Source organism: Crassostrea angulata, chromosome 10 (assembly GCF_025612915.1).
Source record: "Crassostrea angulata isolate pt1a10 chromosome 10, ASM2561291v2, whole genome shotgun sequence".
Classification (NCBI taxonomy): domain Eukaryota; kingdom Metazoa; phylum Mollusca; class Bivalvia; order Ostreida; family Ostreidae; genus Magallana; species Magallana angulata.
The window spans coordinates 44,053,510-44,077,711 of NC_069120.1; the positions used below are offsets into that span (position 1 = coordinate 44,053,510).

Consider the following 24,202-nt stretch of genomic DNA (forward strand, 5'->3'; position numbering starts at 1 on the left):
CTTAAGTTTTTATTTCACCAACCAAATAATGACTTAATTACATTTATCTTACAGTAGCTTTGATTGGAAAGTTCATGGCTAAAAGTCTAAACGTGATAGTCGAGTTTAAAAGCACAAATGAAAGTCTGCTATATCATTTTAAGGCAAAGGGCATTTGACATCAAATTGCATTTTTCTATTGCACTTATATTTTTCTTGTTAATGAAAAAGTTATACATGTTCAACCTCATTTTATAAAAACAACACCTTATTATTTTTCTTTTATTGACAACCAGTTCAAAAAGTACTTAATTAAGTAAATAGAAATGATAACGGGTAAAAATGATAACACTGAAAAATCAAGAAATTATACATGTTCAGCCTTGCTGCATTAAGTTACTTCAAAATTGCTCTTCTTTTACAATTAATAAGAAAGTTCATAACAAAAGGCAAGTAAGATGTACATGTACTAGCATATCATGTTCAACTTCTTTAAATGCACAACTCGTGTTTCAGATCAAAATAAGTTTTCAGCACATAACGTTAACCACATTGACATGGATTGGTCACTCAGTTCATCTCTTTTAATGATGCTGGTATCCTCTAGAACTTCATCTCTATGTCAAATGCATACAAATTAGCAGTCAGCAGTTTAATAACATTAAGTTTTCAGTCAGGATATCACAACAAAAGATGACACCATAATATTTGAGCTTCCAGATATTGTAATATTGTTGTTTAGTTTCAAAATGTGAACATGCCAAATTATCAAACAAACAACTTGTACAATTGGTTGATAGCATCAAATCGCCCAATCGGATTGTCCGTTCTAAAATTACACTGTGAACATTTATTTAACAAATTGTAATAAATAAATAACAAACATTTCACAAGTATTCCATTACGTGATGTGCATAGTAGGGGATGGATTAATACTTAGCGAGTCGGCCACTTGCACCATGTCCTGAAAAAGAAAAAAATACATAAGAATCTCTTCAAAAATATTTTAAAATAAGGATATATAAACAATGAGGCCAAGAAAGTTATATATTAAAAGTGAATATCGTGTATACATATCGGGGTAGATATAAAAAGAGATTAAATTGAAGACGGTATATCTGTAGTTATATGAGGGAAAACAATACCAAAAATACCCCAAAAACAACAAAAAAAACACGTACCTGCTCCACCGATCGCTACTGACGGGTCACCAGCGCCATGGAGCGAACCGGCTGCTGCAAGTGGTGCTGAGAAAATTGCTGGGCCACCAGCGCCAAGGAGCGAACTGGCTGCTGCAAGTGGCGCTGAGAAAACTGCTGGGCCACCAGAGCTGCTAGCTATCGAGGAATACTTAAAATCAGAGTCTAAATCCAAAGAGCCTGCAGCCCCAAAAGAACCACCAGCGCCTGGTAACAAACTACCTCCTAATGGCGCCGAGAAGATGACTGGACCACCAGACTTTATGGACGGGCCTGCGATAACTGCGGGAACCACGGGGAAGGTCGGTGCTGCTTGTACGGGGGATCCCGCTCCAAGGAATGGTCCTATCAAACCAGGAATATTTTTGTTTGACGGAGCGATAACGGCACCCGATGCTATAAATAGAACACATTTTTTATAAGATATGATAAAAAGCAAATCTTATTTGATTTAAATTGGCTAGTACCACTCGATGCTGTTGAGCTTAGTGTTCATCGTTACTGTGTATATGGCTGTTGACATGCAAAAAAAAACTATAGGAATCACAGAACTGAGATTGTATGTACATGTATATCGCTTTCATCAAAATCGAGAGTTCAGGAACTTGATGACTTGTAGACTTTGCAAAACTTTTTTTATTTTGCATGCGAGTAAACCGAATAACATTCAAACAAATCAAGATGCGTAGATTTAAGATTTTATATTCAATTTCTATATTTAATTACGTGTATAGTAGAGTTAGAAAAAATGCTTTTTTTTTACATATAAAGGTTGGATATTTTTTACAACCAATAAGCAATATAAATGTACCAGTGCACATATACGCGCATTTCCTTTCAAACGTCATTGATTTCTTACCTTGATTCCCTTGTAATGCGACGAGAGTGTATGCTGCCACTGAATAAAGCTCCTTCGGGTTTCCAGGGATCGGCAGAAGAATTCTGCTCTGACTGCAGGACTGGGAAGGTATCCGGTCCTTGTCGGGTTGGAAAGGGATGTATGGGAAATATTGGCGTTTCTGCTCGGGGACATTTATAGAGATCTTGACGTAGGGAAGGAAAATTGGTAATGTTGGGAACAACAATTTATTACTATCTCTAGTAAACGGAACGAAGATGGGAGCTGGTGATGTTGAAATTTTATAGGGTACGTATTGTACGTTGTTGTTGATCGCATATCTGTAAATGGGATTAACGAACGGTGGAAGTTTGAATGCTAATCGAGGATGTGGATAGGATATGGGGTCATTACTCCGCTCAACTTCCGGAAGTTTGGGATATGATTTATCGAATACTTTCTTGAGCTTTGCAAAACAACTGTCTTTGCCTTCATTGCTCAGGAATATGTCTGGGAACTCTTTGAACATCGGTTCATACCGTTTGCCATCAATCTCCCTGGTTGGTTGAATAGCTTGTGCTATATTATTCAGTGCTTCAGAACCTCCATTGCCCGATCCACTGGGCAGTAGACTTACAACGGGGGATGAGCGGAACCTTTTGGCTTCATCAGCTACTGAATCCCTTGATGAAGAAGAACCGCGCACAATCGGAGAAGATCGGAAATTATTAACTTGATCAGTGACAAAATCATCGTGTTTAAATTCGGTCCCTATCCTGGATGGATAACTAGGTCCCATATTTCTATGTCCAATATGCCCTGGTCCTATATTTACGGGTCCCATGGGCACTGGTCCAAAATCTTCACGTCCAATAGGCCCTGGTCCCAAAGGCCCCGCTCCCAAAGGTCCCGGTCCGAAAGGTCCTGGTCCGTTATGCTCTGGTCCTACATTCCCAAAACCCTCATCTGGAATGAACGGTAAATCTCCTCCAAATGAAAACGGTCCCCTTTCGTTGTCGAAGTTATTCGGACCTCCAATATTGTCAAATGAAGGTCCGCCGATGTTTTCCATTGGGAATAATCCTCCCGCATTTCCGATTGGTCCAACGTTAGAGGCTGGTCTAAAAAATGGCGCAGGGTCTGGCAAAACTTGAACTCCAGGGGCGAAAAAGTTTCCATTCGGAGACACACCTTTCTGTTGAATCTCGAAATTGTTAGAGCTTCCTCCTGAAATCGGTGGGGATGGACCCACAAAACGAGAAGAAAAATCCCCAAAGTCGTTTTTCACAATATCCCCTCTATTCTGCGAGAAAACAACAGCCCCACAGGATAGAAGGATCGCCAAAACCTTCATTGCACCCATTCCTACCACAGTCCGAGAGCTAAAAATATAATAGTTCACTGATGTCGTTGTTCAAATCTATAACGAGATGATACCCCCCCCAAAATAGTCATTTGTTTAGAAAGTTACTTACCAGAGAACGTTGACCAATACTCTGTGACCTACGTATTGTTGGGACTACTGCAGGGAGATGTTAACCCTGCCTGTTTATGTCCCCGCTATAGCGGGTCCAAGCCGAGCGAGGTGTCAAAACTGCACGTTTACCTGACGAGAACAAACTTGTAATTGTCTTTACCTGTCATTTTTACAGATGTGACAAATGTATTACTTTAAGCAATATTGGAGATTTTTATAGCCCTTGGAGTTCTCTTGTTTCATCTTATTCTCTTGCAACATTTTACTCACATTCATGTTGTTAGGTTTTGAAAATACACTTTATTTATTTTTAAGAATTAATTATCTTTGCTAAGAGCAAAAAGAAAACAAAAACCCGAAGATAAAAGAATGAAACACGTATGTATTTTATAGCATATTGGCCGCGAGCGAGATATACAAATTTTTGCTAGCTTCTTTAAGAGGAGTAGATTAAATAAAATACTAATTAAATACTTGGACACCATTTTAGAATCTGTTGTGAAACTTGCAAATATTCCCCGATAACATAGGACTTTTATATATTTTCTGGATATTTTCTTTCTGAATTTGTCTACATAATTTGATATTCATGAAAGAACGATCTCATATTCTCTCTCTCTCTCTCTCTCTCTCTCTCTCTCTCTCTCTCTCTCTCTCTCTACTACTTATTTTACTTTCTATGGAACCATGAATTTTTAATGACAATAGCAACGTAGTACATTTTTTATAGATTTTATTGCAATTAATTTCATAACTTTTGATGGGAGATATTCTGCTTCAAATGAACCGCAGTCTCAAAATTACTATTAAAACAAATCTAAAATTGATTTTTGATTTATAAAACATACACATGAATAGCTATGTAATATACATCTTAAGAACAACAGAAATGGATATGTATAATTTAAGAAAAAAAATGTCTTGTTCACATCGTATTCACATGGTTCAAATATGAAGAGTTCTATTCGAATGTAACTTTATTTGTCATGCACGGTTCGTGTAATTGACAGGAGGTGAGTCTCAGTCATGTCCACACAAACCACAGTCACCCGGTACAGTACACAGCGGTACGTTAAAACGTTCATCGTGTATGGATAGGCAAACGCCACACTACACAAGTCATTCACTCGTAACTGTCTCGTCTTAAAAACTTTCAAAAAACGCATAGCTGGTTACAGTCATTTTACTCTTTTAAATTCCTCCTCGGTAAGGTATAACATTCACAGGGAGGAAGTTAGCTGTTGATTTAATATGTAGGAGCATATACTTTTCCATAGGATCCTGAAAAGGGATAAACATCAACAAAACTGAATACTGGTTTGTACTAAATTCGAAAGAAAATGAAGAGAAAATCTATGATTTTATAAAATGTAGAAAAATCTAATGCAAAGAGTTGATGCATGTGGTGTTTATTTTACAAAATGAAATTTATTACAAAAACCAAAAACGCAAAATTTACCTTTTGAACCTCCGAATCCAACAAATCCACCACCACCCCCGAATCCTCCAGCACCTCCGAATCCACCGGCCACTCCGTCTCCGCCGGCCCCTCCGAATCCGCCGGCCCCTCCAAATCCTCCATCACCTCCAAATCCTCCAGCACCTCCGAATCCACCGGCACCTCCATCTCCGCCGGCCCCTCCAAATCCACCACCACCCCCGAATCCCCCAGCACCCCCAAATCCTCCAGTGCCTCCAAATCCGCCGGCACCCCCGTCTCCACCGGCACCACCGAAACCACCTCCAACTCCGAATCCACCAGAACCACCATATTTAAAAGTTCCAAAAACTCCTTCAGGACCACCATATTTTCCAGCGCCAAATCTTAAATCACCACCAAATTTACCTCCAATTCCACCAGCTCCACCAATACCTCCAAAGCCAAATCCTTCTCCAAATCCAAATCCTCCTCCACCACCTCCTCCTCCTCCGCCACCACCACCTCCTCCTCCTCCACCGCCTCCTCCTCCTCCGCCGCCGCCGCCGCCGCCTCCTCCTCCTCCACCACCACCACCTCCTCCTCCTCCACCGCCGCCGCCTCCTCCACCACCACCGCCTCCTCCGCCTCCTCCTCCTCCACCGCCGCCGCCTCCACCTCCACCACCGCCTCCTCCTCCTCCTCCTCCTCCTCCTCCTCCTCCTCCTCCTCCTCCTCCTCCTCCTCCTCCTCCTCCTCCTCCTCCTCCTCCTCCGCCGCCGCCGCCGCCGCCGCCGCCGCCATATGCTAAGCTAAAGGAAGCATAAAATCCCATTTTGCCCATCGGCATATGTATGTCAAAGCAAGGTTGATGTCCTCTATTTATATCGGGTATAAATGGTAAATATGGGACGTATTGTTTATATTTCGTTTTTGCAGAAAGTTTTGTATAAGGAATTAAAATAGGATATTCTGGGTATGCAAGTCTTTTTGTTTTGCGATCAAGTGGAATGTAAATAAAAAAACTTGTGGTAGCAATTTTATATGGAGCAAACATTGGCCCGCTTCCATCACTTCGTACATATGCACTGGGTGCTGATTTATAAGGAGCTACTTTGATTGGCATACTCATTGAAAATCCGCCTGATCTAACAAGCTGAGGCACAGAAGGAAATGAATTATCAAATGCTTCTTTATATCTAGCAAAGCATGAATCCAGTTGATCAGATGGTATAAAGAATTCAGGAAAGCCCTTTATCGCTGGTTCATAACGAACACCCTTTTCGGCATAAGGTCCAATAAATTTGGAAAATTTTCCTATTAAATAAGACGAACGAAATCCTCCTCCAAATCCTCCTCCACCTCCTCCTCCTCCTCCTCCGCCGCCGCCACCACCACCTCCTCCGCCGCCTCCTCCTCCTCCTCCGCCACCGCCTCCGCCACCACCACCTCCTCCTCCGCCGCCGCCTCCTCCTCCACCGCCGCCGCCTCCTCCTCCTCCTCCACCACCTCCTCCGCCACCACCACCTCCGCCTCCTCCTCCTCCTCCTCCACCACCTCCTCCGCCACCACCACCTCCGCCTCCTCCGCCACCGCCTCCTCCACCACCTCCTCCGCCACCGCCTCCTCCTCCGCCACCACCTCCTCCTCCTCCTCCTCCGCCAAATCCACCTCCTCCGCCAAATCCACCTCCTCCTCCAAATCCACCTCCTCCTCCAAATCCACCTCCTCCGCCAAAGCCTCCCCCACCTCCAAAGCCTCCTCCACCAAATCCACCAAAACCACCTTTTCCACCGAACCCAAACCCTCCTGGCCCTCCATCAAATCCTCCTTTGAATCCTAGACCATAGCTTCCTTTCCCAGAGAAGGCTGGACCCCATTCGATATTCTGTTCCACTGGCCCGAATTTTACATCAAATCTAGATTCCATGTATGGTGAAGGACCTCCATATCCTTGGGGATATGCAACATCAACACCGGGTGCAAAAAAGTCTGGTCCATAACCGAATGCTCGATCCGACTTTTTGGAAAATCCACCATCAAAACGTGTTAAGAAATCTTTCGCAGGGGCCTTAAGTTCGATGCTGACCACTCCGCCCAACAAAGGGAGAAGGACAATCATCAGCTTAATTGCCCCCATTGTGGCAAAACTGCAAATAGAAAAAGAATCACACTTTTGAAAAACGTTTATATAAGGAAAAAACACCAAAACAACAGTCTTTTGCTGCTTTCCAATTACAACATGTAAAAATCTTTATAAATAGTGAAGTAGTTGGCTTCAAAATTTATTTTCATACATGTGTATCTATATCTATGTACATTTGTACAAAGATATATTTCAAAGCTCATTTTTTCATCTATGCATAACAAAGAATAGTTAAAACACTTTAAGGAGGCTGGGGGGTCAAAATATAATATAATATAAAACCATCAGATTAATTTGAACATTTTATACGCGATTTCTGAAGCTATCAACTACTATTTGATAAAGAAAAATTTCATATGTTTTAATATAAAATTTCACCACTTCCTATTATCTTAATATGGAGCTCTTCTTTTAAAGGAGATCAATATTGTCTAAAATGGCAGCCAACCCCCAGCCCCCTTAAACCCCATCCATCCAAATTGTTAAAAGATTGGTAGATTCAAAGTCTTAATCCAGGTTTTTTTTTATTTTAGTTTTGAATCTATTGCATATAACTTCAATTTAGAGAAATATGTCACATTGATACAATAAAGGAGATTTTGTCAATATTTATAATAAATACCTTGTTAAAACAGTTAACTATATTATACTGTATGTACTATTGTAAATAAGATTTCATATGCTTTTCGGGGATTTATATTCCGATTTGATTTTTTTTTGTGCTTTATTGCTAGCGCTCTCGAGCGCTAGCAACTACGTTAGTCTTTTTCACTGGAATACGCAAGCTCGACTCCATAGTAGGGGATTCTGGGAGTACTGTACTACTGTATATAAACTGTACCATTTGAATTTCGTTTTATAATTTTCACATGTAGTTTTGTATTTTATTGTACATGTCGAAAAGTAACAGTAGCTTATGTCTTATAATGCATAGTTATTTTCAATATTAAAATAAACAGCTAACTTTATCTTAAATTTCTTCAAGCTCGGAAAACAACTTCGGATATATTTTGACGGAAAGGCCCGAGAAGATTCGATTGCAACAAAACAGTACCAATGGTTCTTGAAAATTTTCACTTCAAAATTGAAATTACAGTAGATACATAATGATTAAGGCACAGTCAGTGAGCTACATGTATGTCATGCCTCTAAATTCACAGTTCTAAACTGAAACCCCACTCCAGTACAATTCCAGTACACAACTGTGCCTTCCTATTTAATTAATCGATTCAGACTGAAATATAAATTCAAAAACGATACTTATATTCTTGTATTTGAATATTGATTTTTAACAAGCGGGTGGAATTTTTAAAGTATCTTTGCAAGTGCGCGAACCACGTATGAAAATGTTAAAAAGATGTCTAGCTATAAAAAACTTAATAGATAACGTTAATAACTTAAAAGTAAAAATCTCGATGACTACCCACAGTTCTTACCGGTGTTGTATAGTGCCCTTACCACCCCCGCCCCCCAACTCCTGGCCCCTTCCCCCCCCCCCCCCCCGAAAAGAAATGACTATATAGCCAGGTTACCCCCTCGAAAAGCCTATTATATACAGATTTACCCCCATTCTTTCCTTCGGATTTGTTTATGATGGACCATTCGTGTCAACATTTCGCAATATCTGAAATGATATTAATTACTCTCTTTGAGGGTTGATACAGGCTTAGATCTTCTCAATCACCACTTGAGAAATTTAGACTAAATTTGGTGTGTATTTTTAGAAAAAAGAGAGGATTTAAGATTGCAAAATGTAATACTCCTTCCATCCTCCAAAGGCCATTTATGGGTACTGTAAAATTAAGGGTTTTCAAAACGTTAAAATATTTAATTCTCGATATCTTGCGACTGGGTGCATTAATATGATGAGAAATTGCAGAAAATGTCGCTTCGGTAGTGGGATTTCTAAGCAATGGTAAAGAATTATTGATTATGTAATAAATGATTTGGATTTATAGTATACAACCAGAATTAATTTTGTTTCTTTGCTGGAAATACGCATGGTTAGTCAAAGTCATGGGAAGAAAGTATTTAAAATGTGAAATGGAGCCTTATGTTTGTAATCATGTACAGCTATATTCTAAGCTTTATTCCGCTTTTCAATTGGCGACGCGATTTGGAAATATACCATCTTGAAAATTAAGCTACATGTATCTAAAAAGAGAAAGCACTGCTTTGTTATCGTTCAGAAAAAAACTCTGCCGTACACAATCAAGTCAGAAGCGATATTTGGATTACGTAGAAAATTCCATTTATTCTTCATAGTAGATATATTGACAGGGCGCGGATAGGCGGATAAAAAAAGGAAGAAATTAATTTTTTTTTTTTTATATATTTAGAATTTTAAAGACATTCATAATTTATAAATTAAGAGCACATTTTTGCATATGACCACAGAGCATGGTATACCTTATGAATTCACCAAAATAACTTTAGTTAAGTTCTCTGTGCTTTATATGAATCTATGTAAAATAATAATTTTACAAAACACACCTTAAGTGAGAAACGTGAGGGAGACACCCTACTATGGAGAAAAGTCTAATACATAATAGTTTTTCAACTCCGTGGAAAAAGACTACTATATATACATGTATAGCCAGTTTAGCTAATGGGGGGGGGGGGGTGCTATATAACACCGATAATGCAACAATTTGAAATTATCACTTTTCTTGTTTTCTAAAAGCGAAAACAACATGTGAAAAAAACATAATAAAAAATGTATTTGCGTTGAAACATGATAACGAAAGGAAGGCTTAAGCGATGGTTCGGAAAACATGCTAAAAACAGGGAAAATAGAATCGAAACATTAAATCCTTTACTAGTTTCAGAAGACATATGCTTATCAAAATTTTCATGAAAGAATAGACCGGATACTATTGTTTTATTGATTATTATTGGTCAATTATAAGAGAGGAAAAAATCTAATGAAAATATTGATTATTGTTGATTAATTATGAGAGGAAAAATTCTAATAAAGATATGTGATGATTAAATAAATGTATAAACTATGATTATAGTATGGAGAGAAAAAACCATCCCTATTTAGTATTTAGATAGCATGCTATTTGTGGGTTTTGGTGAAAAAGATTTTTTTAAAAAGTTAATCATTGTTAATGAATATTTTGCATGATAATCTATGCTTTACTGCCCACATACATCATTTTTCATTATACATATAAAAAAAAGTTAAACCTCAAAGTCTTACCTGGTCCTACCTTCCAAGACGGTCGCCGAACACTGCTAATTCATCTACAGTGACCAAAAGTTCAGTCGGCCAATAAGAAATAATACTTCAACACGCAAATAAAATAGTGATGTATATTAACTTATGACATTTGTATTCACGGCCTGAATTCCATTCGTTATGCAGAAGAAAAAAAATTATCAATCCGCCATCTTTTTTTTATATTTGTGAATGAAATTTGAGTTACAAGATAGCGGGAATCGATTTGGAGCTTTGGGGTGGCGGGGGTTTCAATCCAAGATAATTACTCGTATCTCTTTCAAATGCGATATGTTTACATAAAGAATGTTTGAAATTTATATTTGATATATTATGTATTAAAACCGGGGTAGAAAAAAGTGCATGCCTATCGGAGTTTACTATATGTGTGCATGTGATTTTGGAGTTATACAAGGGGAAGTTTTATCACCATTTTTGTTTTCACTGTCTTTAACGATAGGAAATATTTAAGAAATGTAATTTGTTATATTGAAACTTTGCATACTTATTGAATCTGGTGACGCCGTCTCAATAAAAGTCACTAAATGTGTTCTAATTGATGAAATACGTGTCAATATTGTCAAAAACGGAAGTTTTCTGCCGGGGTGTTTTAAGACCGCCTAAATCATTATGAGGCTAGATGGCCAACAAATTGACCATTAGATCTGTCTAAAAATTTAAGATTTAATTTGTTTAGCTATAAACTTTTAGTTGGTAAAAAAAAAATCCATATATTTACCATTTGAATTGGGGTATTTTCTATATTTTTATGTAAAGTTCTTTTTCAAAAGAAGATCAATAGAGTCTAAAAATGGCCACGACCATCGAACCCTCTTAAGCACCGGCACTGGAACGTAAAATGAATACAATAACTTGATTTATTCACATATACAATCATGCACATATTTATCTCTATACATGCAAATACATGTACTATTCTTCTTTAAGGTAGTCCGTGCATAACTAAGGTGATTTCACAATTTTGAAGCTGACATAAACCAAATTCATGTCACTGTACATGTAGTCATTTAAATGAACTTTTTTCAATTGAAACTTTTGACTTTAAAGAGTTGTCCACTGTCATAGATAAATAAGGAATAAGGAATCATTTGAATATTATGGGGTGATAATTTTGGTCAGGGCGTGATCAAATCCAATAAAGCCCGAAGGGCTTTATGATAGATTTGATCACGCATCGACCGAAATTATCACCTCATAATATTCAAAGAATGATTCCTTATTACTTATATTTATATAATTTTAAGCCACTGTACGATTAAATATTTAAATATAAATAAGCAAATCCCATTGGCGCCTCAATTTGCGTCATTTCTATTATGGATTATATATAGTACAAAATCGATACGTAGTGTTATCACAGGCAAAGACACTGGAAAATGTAAATATACAGAAAAATCTCGTTTTCTTAAATTATGCACTAGGATGATATATTTGTTTCAATTCAATGTTTTTAGATAAAAATCAAGAAAAATCTGCATAATTTAATAATCCCTTTGAAATTATACTAATATTCAAGTGATCAAACTTGCAATCTATTAGATATGATACATTTAGTCATGGATGTACTATTATATAAATAGTGCCTGTTTGGGAGGGAAACAGTTGAAATTGACACCCCGAGAAAACCATTGTCAACCGACGCGAAGCGGAGGTTGACAATGGTTTTCGAGGGGTGTCAATTTCAACTGTTATCCTCCAAAACAAGCACTATTTATTTTGTTATACTGAATGTCTTAATTTTTAAGAAAATTTTACTGCTTTTATAAAGGAATAACGTGAATTCTACAGCGAACCGTACGCGCATAATTTTCGCGCATGTAACAATTTGTAATGTTACCCGTTGCTAAGTGCGTTGCTAACGCTGAGGGTAATAGAACGGGTTATGAACTGCGTCTTAACCGATCAGATTTCAGTATTTAACATGAAAGTATAACAACATGAATCCCAGAGCCCATACACTGAAGTTTTAGTTTTCATTGCATGAGTTATTTTTCTCTTTTTGTGTGTGCGTGTTTATCATGCGGTTTTGAAGGTAGCGAGCTGTACAGAAAAATACATCACCGATGGACGCGTTAGTTATAGATCTTCGGAAGCAACATAAACGATGTTGTAATATTAGTATCAAGGATCCCCAATAGAATTAACTTATCTGCTAGCGTTAAGTCATTGTACACATTTATAAACAACAAGCACGAAATTATTCCTTTCTCTGTACAGACAAAAAAAAAATGCAGAAGTTGCTATTGATAGAAAAGCCTGGATCTTGTGTTCATTCGTGTTTCGATCTAGCATAAGTCGCCAAAACGCCTGAGGAAATGCTTGTTTTTTCTTTTGTTTTCATAAGGGTATGAAGGTAGCGAGCGATACTGAAAAAAAATCTGCATCCTCTAACTTCAAAGCTTATTTGGAACAGAAGACAATTGATACTACTAATCAATACTTCACATGTATTAATACCGGTATTTTAATTACTGCTCTGTAGCAACGCACTTTGAAAAATATTACGCACTTTGAAGAGAACATTTTTCAAAGTGCGTCAATTTTGGGACCAAATCAACGCACTTTGAATTTTTTTTTTAATACGGGACCAGGTTAACGCAATTCTAATTTATTTTTTCAAAATGCGTTATGGAGGTACATTAACAATTTTTCTTATCTCGAGACTCAACGCACTTTGAAAAAATATGTATAAATCACAAAGTTTGGACTTGGAATTTCTAATTTGTTGATATTATGATGAATTGCTATTTTATAACACTAGTGAATCTAATTTACCGTCTTTGAGAAAGGGGATGGGGGTAGGGATTAACCAAAGATACAGGTCAATAACCAGTACATCATTTAAGTGATTATAGGAAGAAGGTCCCAAACCCTCACAATTCCTTCCAAAACATATGATATTCAGCAACTTGGAGTAAAGTACATGTTTAAGAACGGAAAAAGAAAAATTGTTGTAAATTAAGTACAGTGTTATTGAAAACCAGAGCTGGCCATACGATAACTTTTCCAATGGTATGTTAAAGAAGCTGTAAGGATTTCAACATAAACCATCTTTTCAAATTGTAATCAATTGCAAATAAATCACTTCATTATAAAAAAAAGTTACAGTGCCAAACATGAAATTATTCTAAACTTTAAAATAAGCATTAGGGTGTGGGATTTTTTCCTTGCACTGATGTTCTAAAAGGTCATATTGTTTTTGATAAACATTAACAACGTAACCTTTTCTCACATAATGTTTGTGTAAAGCACATGCGAATGAAACCAGCTGAGATATGTTGTACATCGATCTGCATTATCAATATACATGTATATAATAAATTATTTTCGTTTCTGGCATAGTCCAATTACCAGATAAGAACTGATATAAATTTGCTGCATACATTAAAGAAAGGACAAGGCCATTGCTAAGCGAAGCGATGCAGTTTACGTTATATTTGGACAAGTACTACTTAGGCACGTGGCCCGAAACCTATTCGAGTACGTATGAAAACTCATCACGCACATAATTTTAAATATATAGAAGTCTTAGCTGACTAATGTTTAAAAATACTATTAAATATTTACATCCACCATGTAAATTTCTTCTACTTCTTACGGAAATTGATTGTAATTCAAAGCTCCGTAGAAACTGACAGGACCGGTGTATATAATTAAATCATGAGTGGATGGGGGTCGGATACCCCCCCCCCCCCCTCAGATTTTTTTCTCGATTCACGTTTTTATCGTTAATAAATTATGTTTAAATCTAATCTGTTACACTTCATCTATGAATCATTCTATCGGCATTCCATAAAAAGTGAATAAAAGTACGTTATAAGCATCATTTTTATCACCATCGTGTTACACAGAAGGAACATCCAGTTCTTCATAAATGTATAGGTTACCATATTTACTAAAACAACGGGAGGCCTGGGATCAGTCCGTGTAGGTCGTACTTTCATGTAACGAAAATTTCGATTGAGCAAAAAACCCACGCACAGCCAACAAAATGAAACTGGACGGTCTGATCATCGTGTATTGTGCCATTTTTGAATTAAAGATGATATAAAATTAATAAATGAATTTGAAAGCTTATCCATATGCGAAGAGGTCGTTTTTAAATAGATTGTGTGGATATCAATCTTGTCAGTTTCTAAATATTTACATCCACCAAGTATGATTCCCATAATTTCTTCCGGAAATTGTAATTCATAGCTGTCGAAACCTTCAAAAAGCGGACTGCACGAAATAATCATTTATTTCGTGCAGTCTGTGAATTTTTTTTTGGTTGCTGAAGGTTTCGACTGTGAATTACAATTAATTTCCACAAGAAATATCAGAAATCATACTTGGTTGATGTAAATATATAATTATAATTTCATAAAAAAATAAGTTGTGTTGTCTTAAAAAGTTCAACAAAAGAAGGTTAATCTTTTAACACTTTTATTTGTCATTTTTTTTCTATATTTTAAAAACAAAAATTTCTATGCATATGGATTTAATATTCATACAAATCAATAAGCCAATTCTCTTTTTCTTTTTTATCTTTTCAACCAGTAAACAAGCTTTCTTCTAATGTTAATCTCTGGGAAGAGTGCACCCACAGCAATTACTGAGATGACCAAAAACCTCAATCGCTTTCTTTCTATTTCATTGTTTAAGGGGGATCAGAAGGTCAAAAGGTCAAACAAGTTGACACTATGCATTAGCAGGCATGTTGGTCTGTTGCCCTTGATACTTGACTTCCTGGTCTTTGGATGAGAAGAATGTGTAAGACAACACAATATCATCAACATTGTCCATCCTCGGGTCATTCAGCAAATCTGGGTCAAGGTAGAAAAACACCGGCATCTCCACCTGGAAGTAAAAAAAAAATATATAAAAACAATAACAATTTTAAGGTGCTGGATGGTCAATAAAATAACTATCATATCCATCATCATCTATCAAAGAACTTGTGATTTTTAAGTAGTGAATTGTTAATACATGTAGTTTGAGTAAGTATATGGTCCAACTGTTAATAAACAGCCCCTTAATGCAGACAACAGACTTACGTGTACAGAGAAGAATAGTTATCATTGTGGACATATTATTCACTGATAGGAGTATCAAAGCAGCTGTGAAAGTAGTTAAATATGCATATAAGCATAGATAAACCTATCCCACCATGTCAGACACCAATACATCAAATTACCCTTTGGGGTCCTTTGAAGAGAGGCTGCTCTGAGTTATGGGCCTTCTTCTCCTGCGTTTATAGAGCCATTAACACATCCAAGTAACTGACAAGAATCAGACACCCCCTCCTCGTACCAAGTCAAGAAGTGGACAAATGCTCTCAATCTGGGACCGAATACTCCTTCATTTTGGGGGTATTTATTTTTTATCTGACAACATGGGAATTGTGACATCTAACAGCAAGTCTAGCCTTTTATTTAAAAAATGATCTCTAATACCTAGTACTGTACAAGATGGTGACAATGTGACAGAACTTGTTAATATACTGCCACCCTCTCAACTCTCATAAAAATAGCAACATCGAAATAGTTCTATTTTTGAGTATAGTTATAAAAGTAACACAAGTAAATAGAATCAAACAGGCTTGTGGGTCCACAAAATACCTGTCAAATTAACCTTAAAATGATCAATATGATTTTTCTAGCCATGAACTTAAATTTGACAGGAAAAACGCACAGGATAAACCATGAGAATTTTATGTAAGTTGAACATTTTCTCCTTACATTTCCTACACATATATATAACTCTAGTTTCTTTTAAGTCTTAAAATGATCATTATCGTCCATCCCTTAAGTAGCATGAGATTATATGATTTCCTTCCCAGTAGATTGAAGGAAAATAATGATCATGATAAAATGGGATAAAATTAACATTTGACGTACATAAAAAATCCTTATAATTTATATGTCTGAATATGTCATGTTAACTTCAACATGTGTTTCACAGTGTAAGATGTAATTTAGAAAGTGGATAAATTGATATAAAACCTAGCTAATAAAATGATAAAAAGAATTCTCCTTGAGTGTTCAATGGGGTATACTTTTAAATTGCTCCTCACAAGGTTTTTAAAGCAAAATTAAGCCTCGATCATCCCACTATTTGTTTTTATGTAAAATGTATATAATACAAAGTCTACAGCACTCACACCTGTTGATGTTGTATGCTCTTTTAAGAGGTTAAGTGATGATTCAATGGATCATATGTTTATTCTCCTATCACAAATTATCTGTACTAGGGATAAACATTATTATATCTTGGGAGAAAGCTGAAGACTGGATCCATCACATCTGGAACACTCAGTTGGATAAGCCGATCTATTGCCTGTCATAACAAACTCAACAAGCACCTGTTCCTCATCATTCTGAATTTGTCTGTCAATTGATTTCCCATTGTTTGAATACAAAGTCTTGACACAAGAGCTTTGCAAGTAATTTATAAATCTCTCAGTCAGAACATTTCTTAATGTCCCAAATGTCCTCCAATAAAAAAAAAAGTTAACAAATAGGTTAATGAATTCCACTGATTCTGTATCACTGAATAAGTATGTCAGGTCTGACCAGTTCTTGTGCAGTTAGCTGTCAGTATCTGTCCAGCTATCAGCTATCTGCAAACTGATCCAAGACAAAGACTAATACTGAATCGGGAGGCAGCTGTCATTTTGTCCATCAATAATTCCTCTGTTACATCATCAAAAGTAGTTTTACCAAAATATTAATTCCTTTTATCCATTCAACAAAATAAAAATCAATTTCTTTTACAGTGAGGCAATTGCGAATGTTGAACAATAAGGCCTGAAAATCTCATTAAATCCTAATTCTGTGTGAAACTTGTATAATACCTCCCCCCCCCCCCATTCCTCACTTCATCAACTTTTATGTAATGGTAGAGGATTGAATATTATATGCATTAATGAATTACTTTGGATTCCTTCTTTTATGTGAGTAATTAATTCTGTGATTCAGCTGTTTTGCATCAAATTGTGAAAATAAAATGTATAAAATAATGAATGCCAAATTTTTATTATAGTTTCCTTTAGTCTAAATAAAAGTGAGATTTTAAAATCCATGAGTCACACTTAATAAGGAATCTACATTAAAAAAAATCACTTAGATATATAAAACTTTTCTTAAATAAGAATTCAGATTCTGAGTCATTAACAAACTTCTATTAATTATTTTTGCATGATCTGATAAAAGGTCATGGACATTTGCGAAAGAACAAAAACCACAATATCTGAAATCATTAACTCAGTAGATGTTTTCTGTTTTGATAAAAGGAGCTTGCACTTTCTATTGCAAATACCTATCATTATTTTAAGTAAAAGAAATGACAAGTGAAAGGAAAATTTGCTGCGGCAGTCTCGGCAGTCTTTAATTTAGCGAGATAGTGGCGACTCTGGTGTTTGGGGGGATGTCTGATACCGCAATGATTCAGACAGCACAAGTGATGCTGACTCATCACCAGACAAAGAAAGAGTTCCCCATTCTCAATATCATCTCGTAGGCTTGGCTTTCTCGGTAAAAATTCCCTCTTTTTTAAATTTTTTATTATCAAAGCATTCTATTATGTTTTGTGAACCATGATTATGGTGCATGCTCAAGATTCATTTGAGTAAAGAAATTTTATGAGTTCAAATTTTTTTTAGTACAAAGACACCAACTTAATAATTAAATGTTGCACATTGAGGTTTTTCATCCATGTTTTTGCATTGAACTTTGCCTGAAAGCAATATTTTTATTGAAAGTCAATCTGTCGTATACCAGTACATCCTATTCAGAGATAGTCTTCAATGATATGTTTAAAGTCTACAACTTCGAAGTGCAAACTAGGGATATCAGCGAGTACAGCTGTCAAATCATTGGAAAAGTGGAATACTTATACTGTACTTAATCCATTTTCAAATTCAAAGGAAAACCAGGACATAAATAATCCTTTAAAAGTTATTAATTTTTTAACAGATTTAATACTTAAAGATTTCAATTGAACAATTAAGAAAATGGGTCGCTAAAAAAACCAGAGCATGCATTGCTTGGTTTAAAATTAGTACGTTGGATGTTTGAATACAGAATGCGGGACCTTCATCAAACCATCACTGCAAGGACAGTTGGAGATGTCAGAGAAATATAAATGGGGAGATTTTATGATCACTGACCGGTATCCCTTCGTGATTAATGGTCAGCCATGAATCAGTAATGAAGACATGATGTGTCACCTATAGCTGTACGGCCAGTCATGGATGTGGTCACTTCCAAAAATTACGACCTTGGACAGAGGTCAGACTTGCAATATCAGCTAGAAGTGAGTGATCCTAATCTCAGCAGCTAAAGTAGTTTACAGGCTGAGTCTAATTTGGGAGTCAGATTTCATTTTCTGAGTAAACAAAGGAAAAGCTCATTTTCCCCTATGAGTCAGGAAAGATGACCAATATTTGGATAATGGTGGCAATTATATAAAACTATTATTGATATATTGGCAGCTATTCTTACAAAATCTAACCTAATAATCAGTGTTTGATGATTAATGCCAATTACATTCGTTACTCAGTTCATATAATACACCCCACAATGTCAAGTGTGCTCCAAAACTCTAATCAGATTGTACATTGCACATTTTTCATGCAATAGTAATTTAATGCCTCATTTTTTTTCAATAGGAAGGAAAGCCAATTGAGATATTCAGAGCACATGAAAAAGATTGCCTTTCCATCAGCTCAAGTGTGTTATATTGCAGTTATATCAGTCTGAGAATTGGGGGCTACTCAGTGCAAAGAAAACTGAATATTTTGATTGAAAAATCCTCCAGTCACTTATTTTGGCTCATTGCCCATGTCAACGGAGTAATTGAGAATTTGTTATCTCAATTCTTCATCACTTGACAAAAGATTACACTGCCTTAATGGGCTTCTGTGGGTCAGATGTCACAGCAAAGTGCTGACTGAACAAGCAAATTATCACCTGCATTTTTGTCAACAAACAAAACACATGTTTCCGTTGCATTGAATAGGGATGCTTTACTATATGAATACCCAAGTATTTCTATGCATTTTTTAAAAGGTGAGAAAAAATTTTTGGGTCAGAAAGAGTTCCATTTTGGCAAATCTGTTTAAAATCAATCTTAATGCATATGGTTTGTGTGCATGCACATATGAAAACACATTTAGAAACATTAAAAGCGGCAGATGAAGTCTGTGGTTATTCATCCGTGAAAAACAGCTGTCTCTTGCACAACTTGAAAAAACCAGCCTGAGGCCCTGCCTAAGAAAGATAACTTGTATTTGGGGTGATTTTCTTGCTTGATTTATCCATCCTGAGGCAGACAAATATGTCTGCCTGTCTGATGAGCCTGTCTTTATATCATAACAAATTTTTTTTCGACACTGATAATACCTTTATTGTTGTCATTAATAGGTTTTTTCTCCCATTTTTAATTATTTCTTTTATTTCATAATATACCAGTACAATTCCTTTATTTCATTGAGGTAAAATGGCAAAACAAAATTTTATTTCACTGGTCTTTAAAATATCTATTTTGAAGTATGATTTCACTGTTGAAAAATTGATAAGGCTCTAGATAATTTATTTTACATTATTTTTTTCAGAGAGAATTTAGATATTTGTTGGCCAGACAAGATATTTCTTGTTTAAAATATGCTGTTAAATTAGGCATCTTAATATATTTCATGAAATGTGTTATTAAAGAAGAATCAGGTATATGTGTTCCCAGGGTTGGTACTACAACATGTTTTAATAAACACTTATTGTCAAGAAAATAAGAATATAACATTTGTTGTTGTTTTTTTTTCTGTAAATCTTTTCTATATCATAATAATTCATTATTTTAAAAAAAAAATAAATGAAACTGCCAACTTTTAAACTGAAAATTTTCTTATCTTATGAGTTTTTAAAGTCTGTTTCCAAAACTTTCCACAACAAATGTAATTTAAAAATCCCTTTCTTATCAACCTACCGGTATTTGATCTAAGAGTGATATCTATATTTTTTTAGCTTCATCTTAAAAGTGGATAATTTTTTTCCAAATAATCTGGTCTCTATATTCATAAACAAAATTAAATCTTACCTCCTCTCCTGGGTTCAGTCTCTGTTCTTCAAAGCAGAAACACTGAAAATAGAAAACACAGACTCGGTCAATCTCTCTTCAGAAATCGTTACAAATTGAACACTTAACAGACTGATGCTTCAAATGCAACCCACATTGGGTCCTTGTGGTGTTCTGATACAACATTCACTCTGAGTACCTGAATTTTGTTGAAGTAGTATCCAGCCTGCCAAGGAACAATGGTATACGTGGATATTCCAATGATTGGTTTATCCGTGGGATTCTTGGCATTATAAAATGCTAGGGCAGTCTCCCCAACTCGAACCTACAGGACAATAAAGTAATAAATTATATTATTAAAGAAATCGTGTCACTCAGGTAATAAAATAGCAAATAAAAAAATAACAATTGATATTATACCTAGCTCTCAGACAAGGCACCAGACATTTAAAAAAAAAAATTATAGTAAGAAAATTTCCTGCACTATAACAATAATTATTACATGTATTATAGTATATTATAGTACAGAAAATCATACATGTATTACCGTTAATATGAAAAAATATATGTATAATGTCAGGTGCCAGTGACCTAGCCAGTGTACCTACAGTGAAATATTTAGCAAGTTAAATTATCCCTAAGTAACCTAACTTTCTCCATACAAATAAACCAAGTGATAATATTCTAATTTAGTAAACAATATATTATATTCTTATATTTGATAAGATAATCCATCACATTAACCCTTAAATCTGATTTTATTTTCATATAAATACCTCTATTTCTCTCTGCTGGGGCCTGAAGTCCCACTGCATTTGAGCTGAGCGATCGGCATTAAATTTGACAGTAATCAATCGATCCTCTGGCTTCATTGTTTCCACTTTTTCATTGCCCTTCTGGATTGCTTTACCTCCCCTTCCAGATTTCTGTAGTACAAAATTAAATTGACTTAATGAATGAATTGACAGATGTTCTTCCCCAACTCAATACTGGATTTATAATCATAGACATATATAGACTTTGAATAATGACTGCTCCACGCTTTTTTAAATGTAAGACCATGTATCCAATACTAATAGTACCCATACATACTGTATACAGGGTTATTTTCGCCTTGTGTTATTTTTGCCCTTCAACATTTGCAAATGGCTTTGCAATGTCTTAAATTTGCCCAGTCGCACTTATGTACTAAAGAGATAACTTGGAATATTGGAATTCGCCCAGTCTTAAATTTGCCGGCTGACAACGGGGGTGAAAGGGGCGAAATAAAACGGGGGTGAATTTTTCCTTGTATACAGTATATTAATAGACAGATATCTTTAGCAATATTAGTTTTTTAAGTTGTCAATAAAATGAAAACTTAAATTATCTGTCAGTAATGTTACATCATTCCAAAATTGTACAAAAAATTGTATATATATAGTTTACTATCAATGTATACAAAATACATAAAGTCAATGGTTTTACATACATTGACCTTAATAGATAAATATAAATCAAATCAATTTTGCCTGTAATATAGATAAACCTATCAATAAATGACTAATTCAAAGCTACCTGACAGAAGACTCGATACAGGGGGACAGATAATATGGTTGCTCCAGTCATGAAGAGAGCCACAGCTATAGAATACCATAATCTATCTCTCCAACCGGAATCTACTTTAGACCTGGTGTATCGATATCTAACACAGTTCGTAAATATTGCAAGTTTGTGTCCATGTTCATTAAATTTCACACTAAAATCCCGTGATATACTGCTATGGAAACTTTTTGCAAAATTTCTTGTGGATGAAAGAGAAAAAGTTCGTCCCGTAATACTTAAAACACAGTTCCAGCTGCTTGGGAAGTTTCTTGTGGAGCTGAATGCCACTGTTTTCAGCAATAAAGATCCTCTTTGAAGTAACATTCTAGATAAACAAAGCTGTGTCTTTCAGTAAATAGAATTATAAAGGAACTCTGAAAAAAAAAAGTGGAAATTAAAATAAAATCTCTGAAGACATATGAAGAAAAATCATGGGGGGAAATATGACTTCTTTTATCAGCGTTTAAGTATTCAGAAGATCTGGTAATTCCCTGCATAGTTTTACCATGTTAAACTTTGAGTTATACGTCATTTACAATATCAAATCTTCATACAGTTAATAGTTGCATTCTTCAATTTGAAAAGATAGAGGGGAATTTCAACAAAGATGTCTAGGGATTTAATCATTAAATGACTTTTTGAGACAATAAATATATATGGTTTGAAACCTGAGGTATTTAAGAAATAAGGTATCATTTTTGGATGTTTATCGGGATATAGATACGGGTTGACCACGTGATCAAATCCCATAAAGCCCAAAGGGCTTTATGGAAGATTTGATCACGTACCAACCCGTATCTATATCCCGATAGACATCCAAAAATGATACCTTATTTCTTATATTTACATTTGTTGCAAATTTTGACACTAACAATGCTCCATACTTTCTCTTTTGTGATGACCTAGAAAGCCGCTTCGATTAAAATGACGTAACAAAAAATAGTGCAACAATGTTGCAAGCATTTGATTATTGTGATAAATGAATATGACACTACTTTTGAGGAGACAACACTTTTTTATCATTAAAAAGGGAAACAGAAAAGAAAATTCACTTGTACAATTGAAAAACTGATTGAAGCTTGGCGGAATAGTACCACCTGTGTTGAAGTCGCAGAGCGGTTAGAAATTTAAAAACAAGCGATTGAAAGTTGAGTTAGAGTATACTTTGGCATTTTCAGGGGGACATCAATCGCAGAATCAGATTAAAGAGCATAATGATTTCCTCCGACATTATAGCAGAAAGGGATTTTAACTTCGATGATCTTTTTACGGAACAAATCGGACAGAAAACACAAGGAGTTAAATTTGACCACGATCTGTGAATGTACTACACAAGAAAGGTAAGTAATATTGCATTTGCAATTTAGACCGAGGCTTGTAATAAAATCAGAAATGAATTTTAACTGAATTAACTCCTTTGACAAATTACGATTGTAATTTTCAAGAACGTCTCGTTACGATGTCGAACCATAAACATTCTGTTTACATGCCTAACGTGTTATCTAACATGAATCATTTATCCCCACAATTAGGCCTAATGTTATATTTTTTATGAGAATGAATGAATAAAACTTCGTATAACAAAATACAAAATTAATACGTTTATTTTTTATGCCTAAATTATGTTTTCATTACGATATCTAATAGGTGTGTTTCAGCACAAGTCGATTAGTTTGTGTACATAGAAAAAGTAGTGACCTATATTATTCATGCGCTACTTTGACCTCTTGACCCATAATGATGTTATGCAGAAATAACAGCGGATTGCTCAAACAGTGTTATATAAGGGAAAACATTTGCAAGTGTAAATATTTATGGATGTTGTTTAGGAAAATGTGCTACATAAAACTTAACGTAATAATAACAAAATTAAAACCTGTCGGATATGATAAAAAAAATATCAAACTTTTTATGGCATTCTTAGTGAAAAACCAAAGTGATGACATTCAACATGTTCCAGACTGAATTTCCTCCAAAATAGTTTCTCAGAGTAAAAGAAAACGATTACCTCTTTTGTTAAAATAAACGACTGAAAACGACTGTATTAAAATACCTGGGATGATCCGTGAAACCAATTTACATCGCCGTTGTGTGTCTCTAAGTTTTCATTGCAAAACAAACTTATGCAAGCAGGCACGATGACAGCTTTGTAACCGGAAATACACAGTGGAAAACTAAATAAAGAGTCTAGTTAATCTAAATTTACAAGAATATTTGTGAAGAATTTGCCAAAATTATGAAATACAATCAAATATTTCAAATGTA

At 35.5% G+C, this 24,202-nt stretch overlaps 4 protein-coding genes across 5 annotated transcripts; all 4 read right to left on the reverse strand.

Moving 5' to 3' along the window:
* Positions 1 to 247: 247 nt before the first annotated feature.
* Positions 248 to 3,614, reverse strand: LOC128168164 (uncharacterized). Of its 2 annotated transcripts, none has more exons than XM_052834279.1 (4): positions 3,492 to 3,614; positions 2,038 to 3,381; positions 1,161 to 1,574; positions 248 to 943 (listed from the first exon to the last, which is right to left on the reverse strand). In XM_052834279.1, exons 2-4 carry the CDS (start codon positions 3,377 to 3,379, stop codon positions 909 to 911), a joined length of 1,791 nt encoding a protein of 596 aa, XP_052690239.1. In that variant the 5' UTR covers positions 3,380 to 3,381; positions 3,492 to 3,614; the 3' UTR covers positions 248 to 908. The 2 variants fall into 2 exon arrangements, with proteins under 2 accessions (XP_052690239.1, XP_052690238.1); XM_052834278.1 differs by having other exon boundaries at positions 2,038 to 3,398; positions 3,492 to 3,602.
* A 595-nt stretch (positions 3,615 to 4,209) lies between these two features.
* LOC128167270 (uncharacterized) lies at positions 4,210 to 5,418 on the reverse strand. The gene is made up of 2 exons (XM_052832878.1): positions 4,953 to 5,418; positions 4,210 to 4,774 (listed from the first exon to the last, which is right to left on the reverse strand). The coding sequence occupies exons 1-2, from the start codon at positions 5,298 to 5,300 to the stop codon at positions 4,685 to 4,687; spliced, it is 438 nt and encodes a 145-aa protein (XP_052688838.1). The 5' UTR covers positions 5,301 to 5,418; the 3' UTR covers positions 4,210 to 4,684.
* Positions 5,319 to 10,326, reverse strand: LOC128165989 (keratin, type II cytoskeletal 2 epidermal-like). The gene is made up of 4 exons (XM_052830911.1): positions 10,262 to 10,326; positions 6,618 to 7,060; positions 6,246 to 6,586; positions 5,319 to 5,621 (listed from the first exon to the last, which is right to left on the reverse strand). The coding sequence occupies exons 2-4, from the start codon at positions 7,048 to 7,050 to the stop codon at positions 5,319 to 5,321; spliced, it is 1,077 nt and encodes a 358-aa protein (XP_052686871.1). The 5' UTR covers positions 7,051 to 7,060; positions 10,262 to 10,326.
* Positions 10,327 to 14,714: 4,388 nt separating this feature from the next.
* On the reverse strand, positions 14,715 to 24,131 carry LOC128165656 (cytochrome c oxidase assembly protein ctaG-like). Its single transcript, XM_052830402.1, has 6 exons — positions 23,991 to 24,131; positions 21,911 to 22,311; positions 21,130 to 21,279; positions 20,553 to 20,678; positions 20,375 to 20,416; positions 14,715 to 15,139 (listed from the first exon to the last, which is right to left on the reverse strand). The coding sequence occupies exons 2-6, from the start codon at positions 22,259 to 22,261 to the stop codon at positions 14,981 to 14,983; spliced, it is 828 nt and encodes a 275-aa protein (XP_052686362.1). The 5' UTR covers positions 22,262 to 22,311; positions 23,991 to 24,131; the 3' UTR covers positions 14,715 to 14,980.
* Between the last annotated feature and the right edge of the window lie 71 nt (positions 24,132 to 24,202).

Bases quoted from the DNA above. Each gene is read 5' to 3' on its own strand.
- LOC128168164 (XM_052834279.1), bottom strand. From the start codon at position 3,379: ATGGGTGCAATGAAGGTTTTGGCGATCCTTCTATCCTGTGGGGCTGTT. The intron at 1,575-2,037 runs GTAAGAAATCAA...TTCTATTTATAG, and splicing joins CGCATTACAAGGGAATCAAG to CATCGGGTGCCGTTATCGCT. The intron at 944-1,160 runs GTACGTGTTTTT...TTTCTTTTTCAG, and splicing joins AGTAGCGATCGGTGGAGCAG to GACATGGTGCAAGTGGCCGA.
- LOC128167270 (XM_052832878.1), bottom strand. From the start codon at position 5,300: ATGGTGGTCCTGAAGGAGTTTTTGGAACTTTTAAATATGGTGGTTCTG. The intron at 4,775-4,952 runs GTAAATTTTGCG...ATCCCTTTTCAG, and splicing joins TGGATTCGGAGGTTCAAAAG to GATCCTATGGAAAAGTATAT.
- LOC128165989 (XM_052830911.1), bottom strand. From the start codon at position 7,050: ATGGGGGCAATTAAGCTGATGATTGTCCTTCTCCCTTTGTTGGGCGGA. The intron at 6,587-6,617 runs GTGGATTTGGAG...TGGATTTGGCGG, and splicing joins AGGTGGATTTGGAGGAGGAG to AGGAGGTGGATTTGGCGGAG. The intron at 5,622-6,245 runs GTTCGTCTTATT...GAGGAGGAGGAG, and splicing joins AGGATTTGGAGGAGGATTTC to GAGGAGGAGGAGGAGGAGGA.
- LOC128165656 (XM_052830402.1), bottom strand. From the start codon at position 22,261: ATGTTACTTCAAAGAGGATCTTTATTGCTGAAAACAGTGGCATTCAGC. The intron at 21,280-21,910 runs GTAGCTTTGAAT...TTTGTACTACAG, and splicing joins TGTATCGAGTCTTCTGTCAG to AAATCTGGAAGGGGAGGTAA. The intron at 20,679-21,129 runs GTATTTATATGA...ATTGTCCTGTAG, and splicing joins CCCAGCAGAGAGAAATAGAG to GTTCGAGTTGGGGAGACTGC.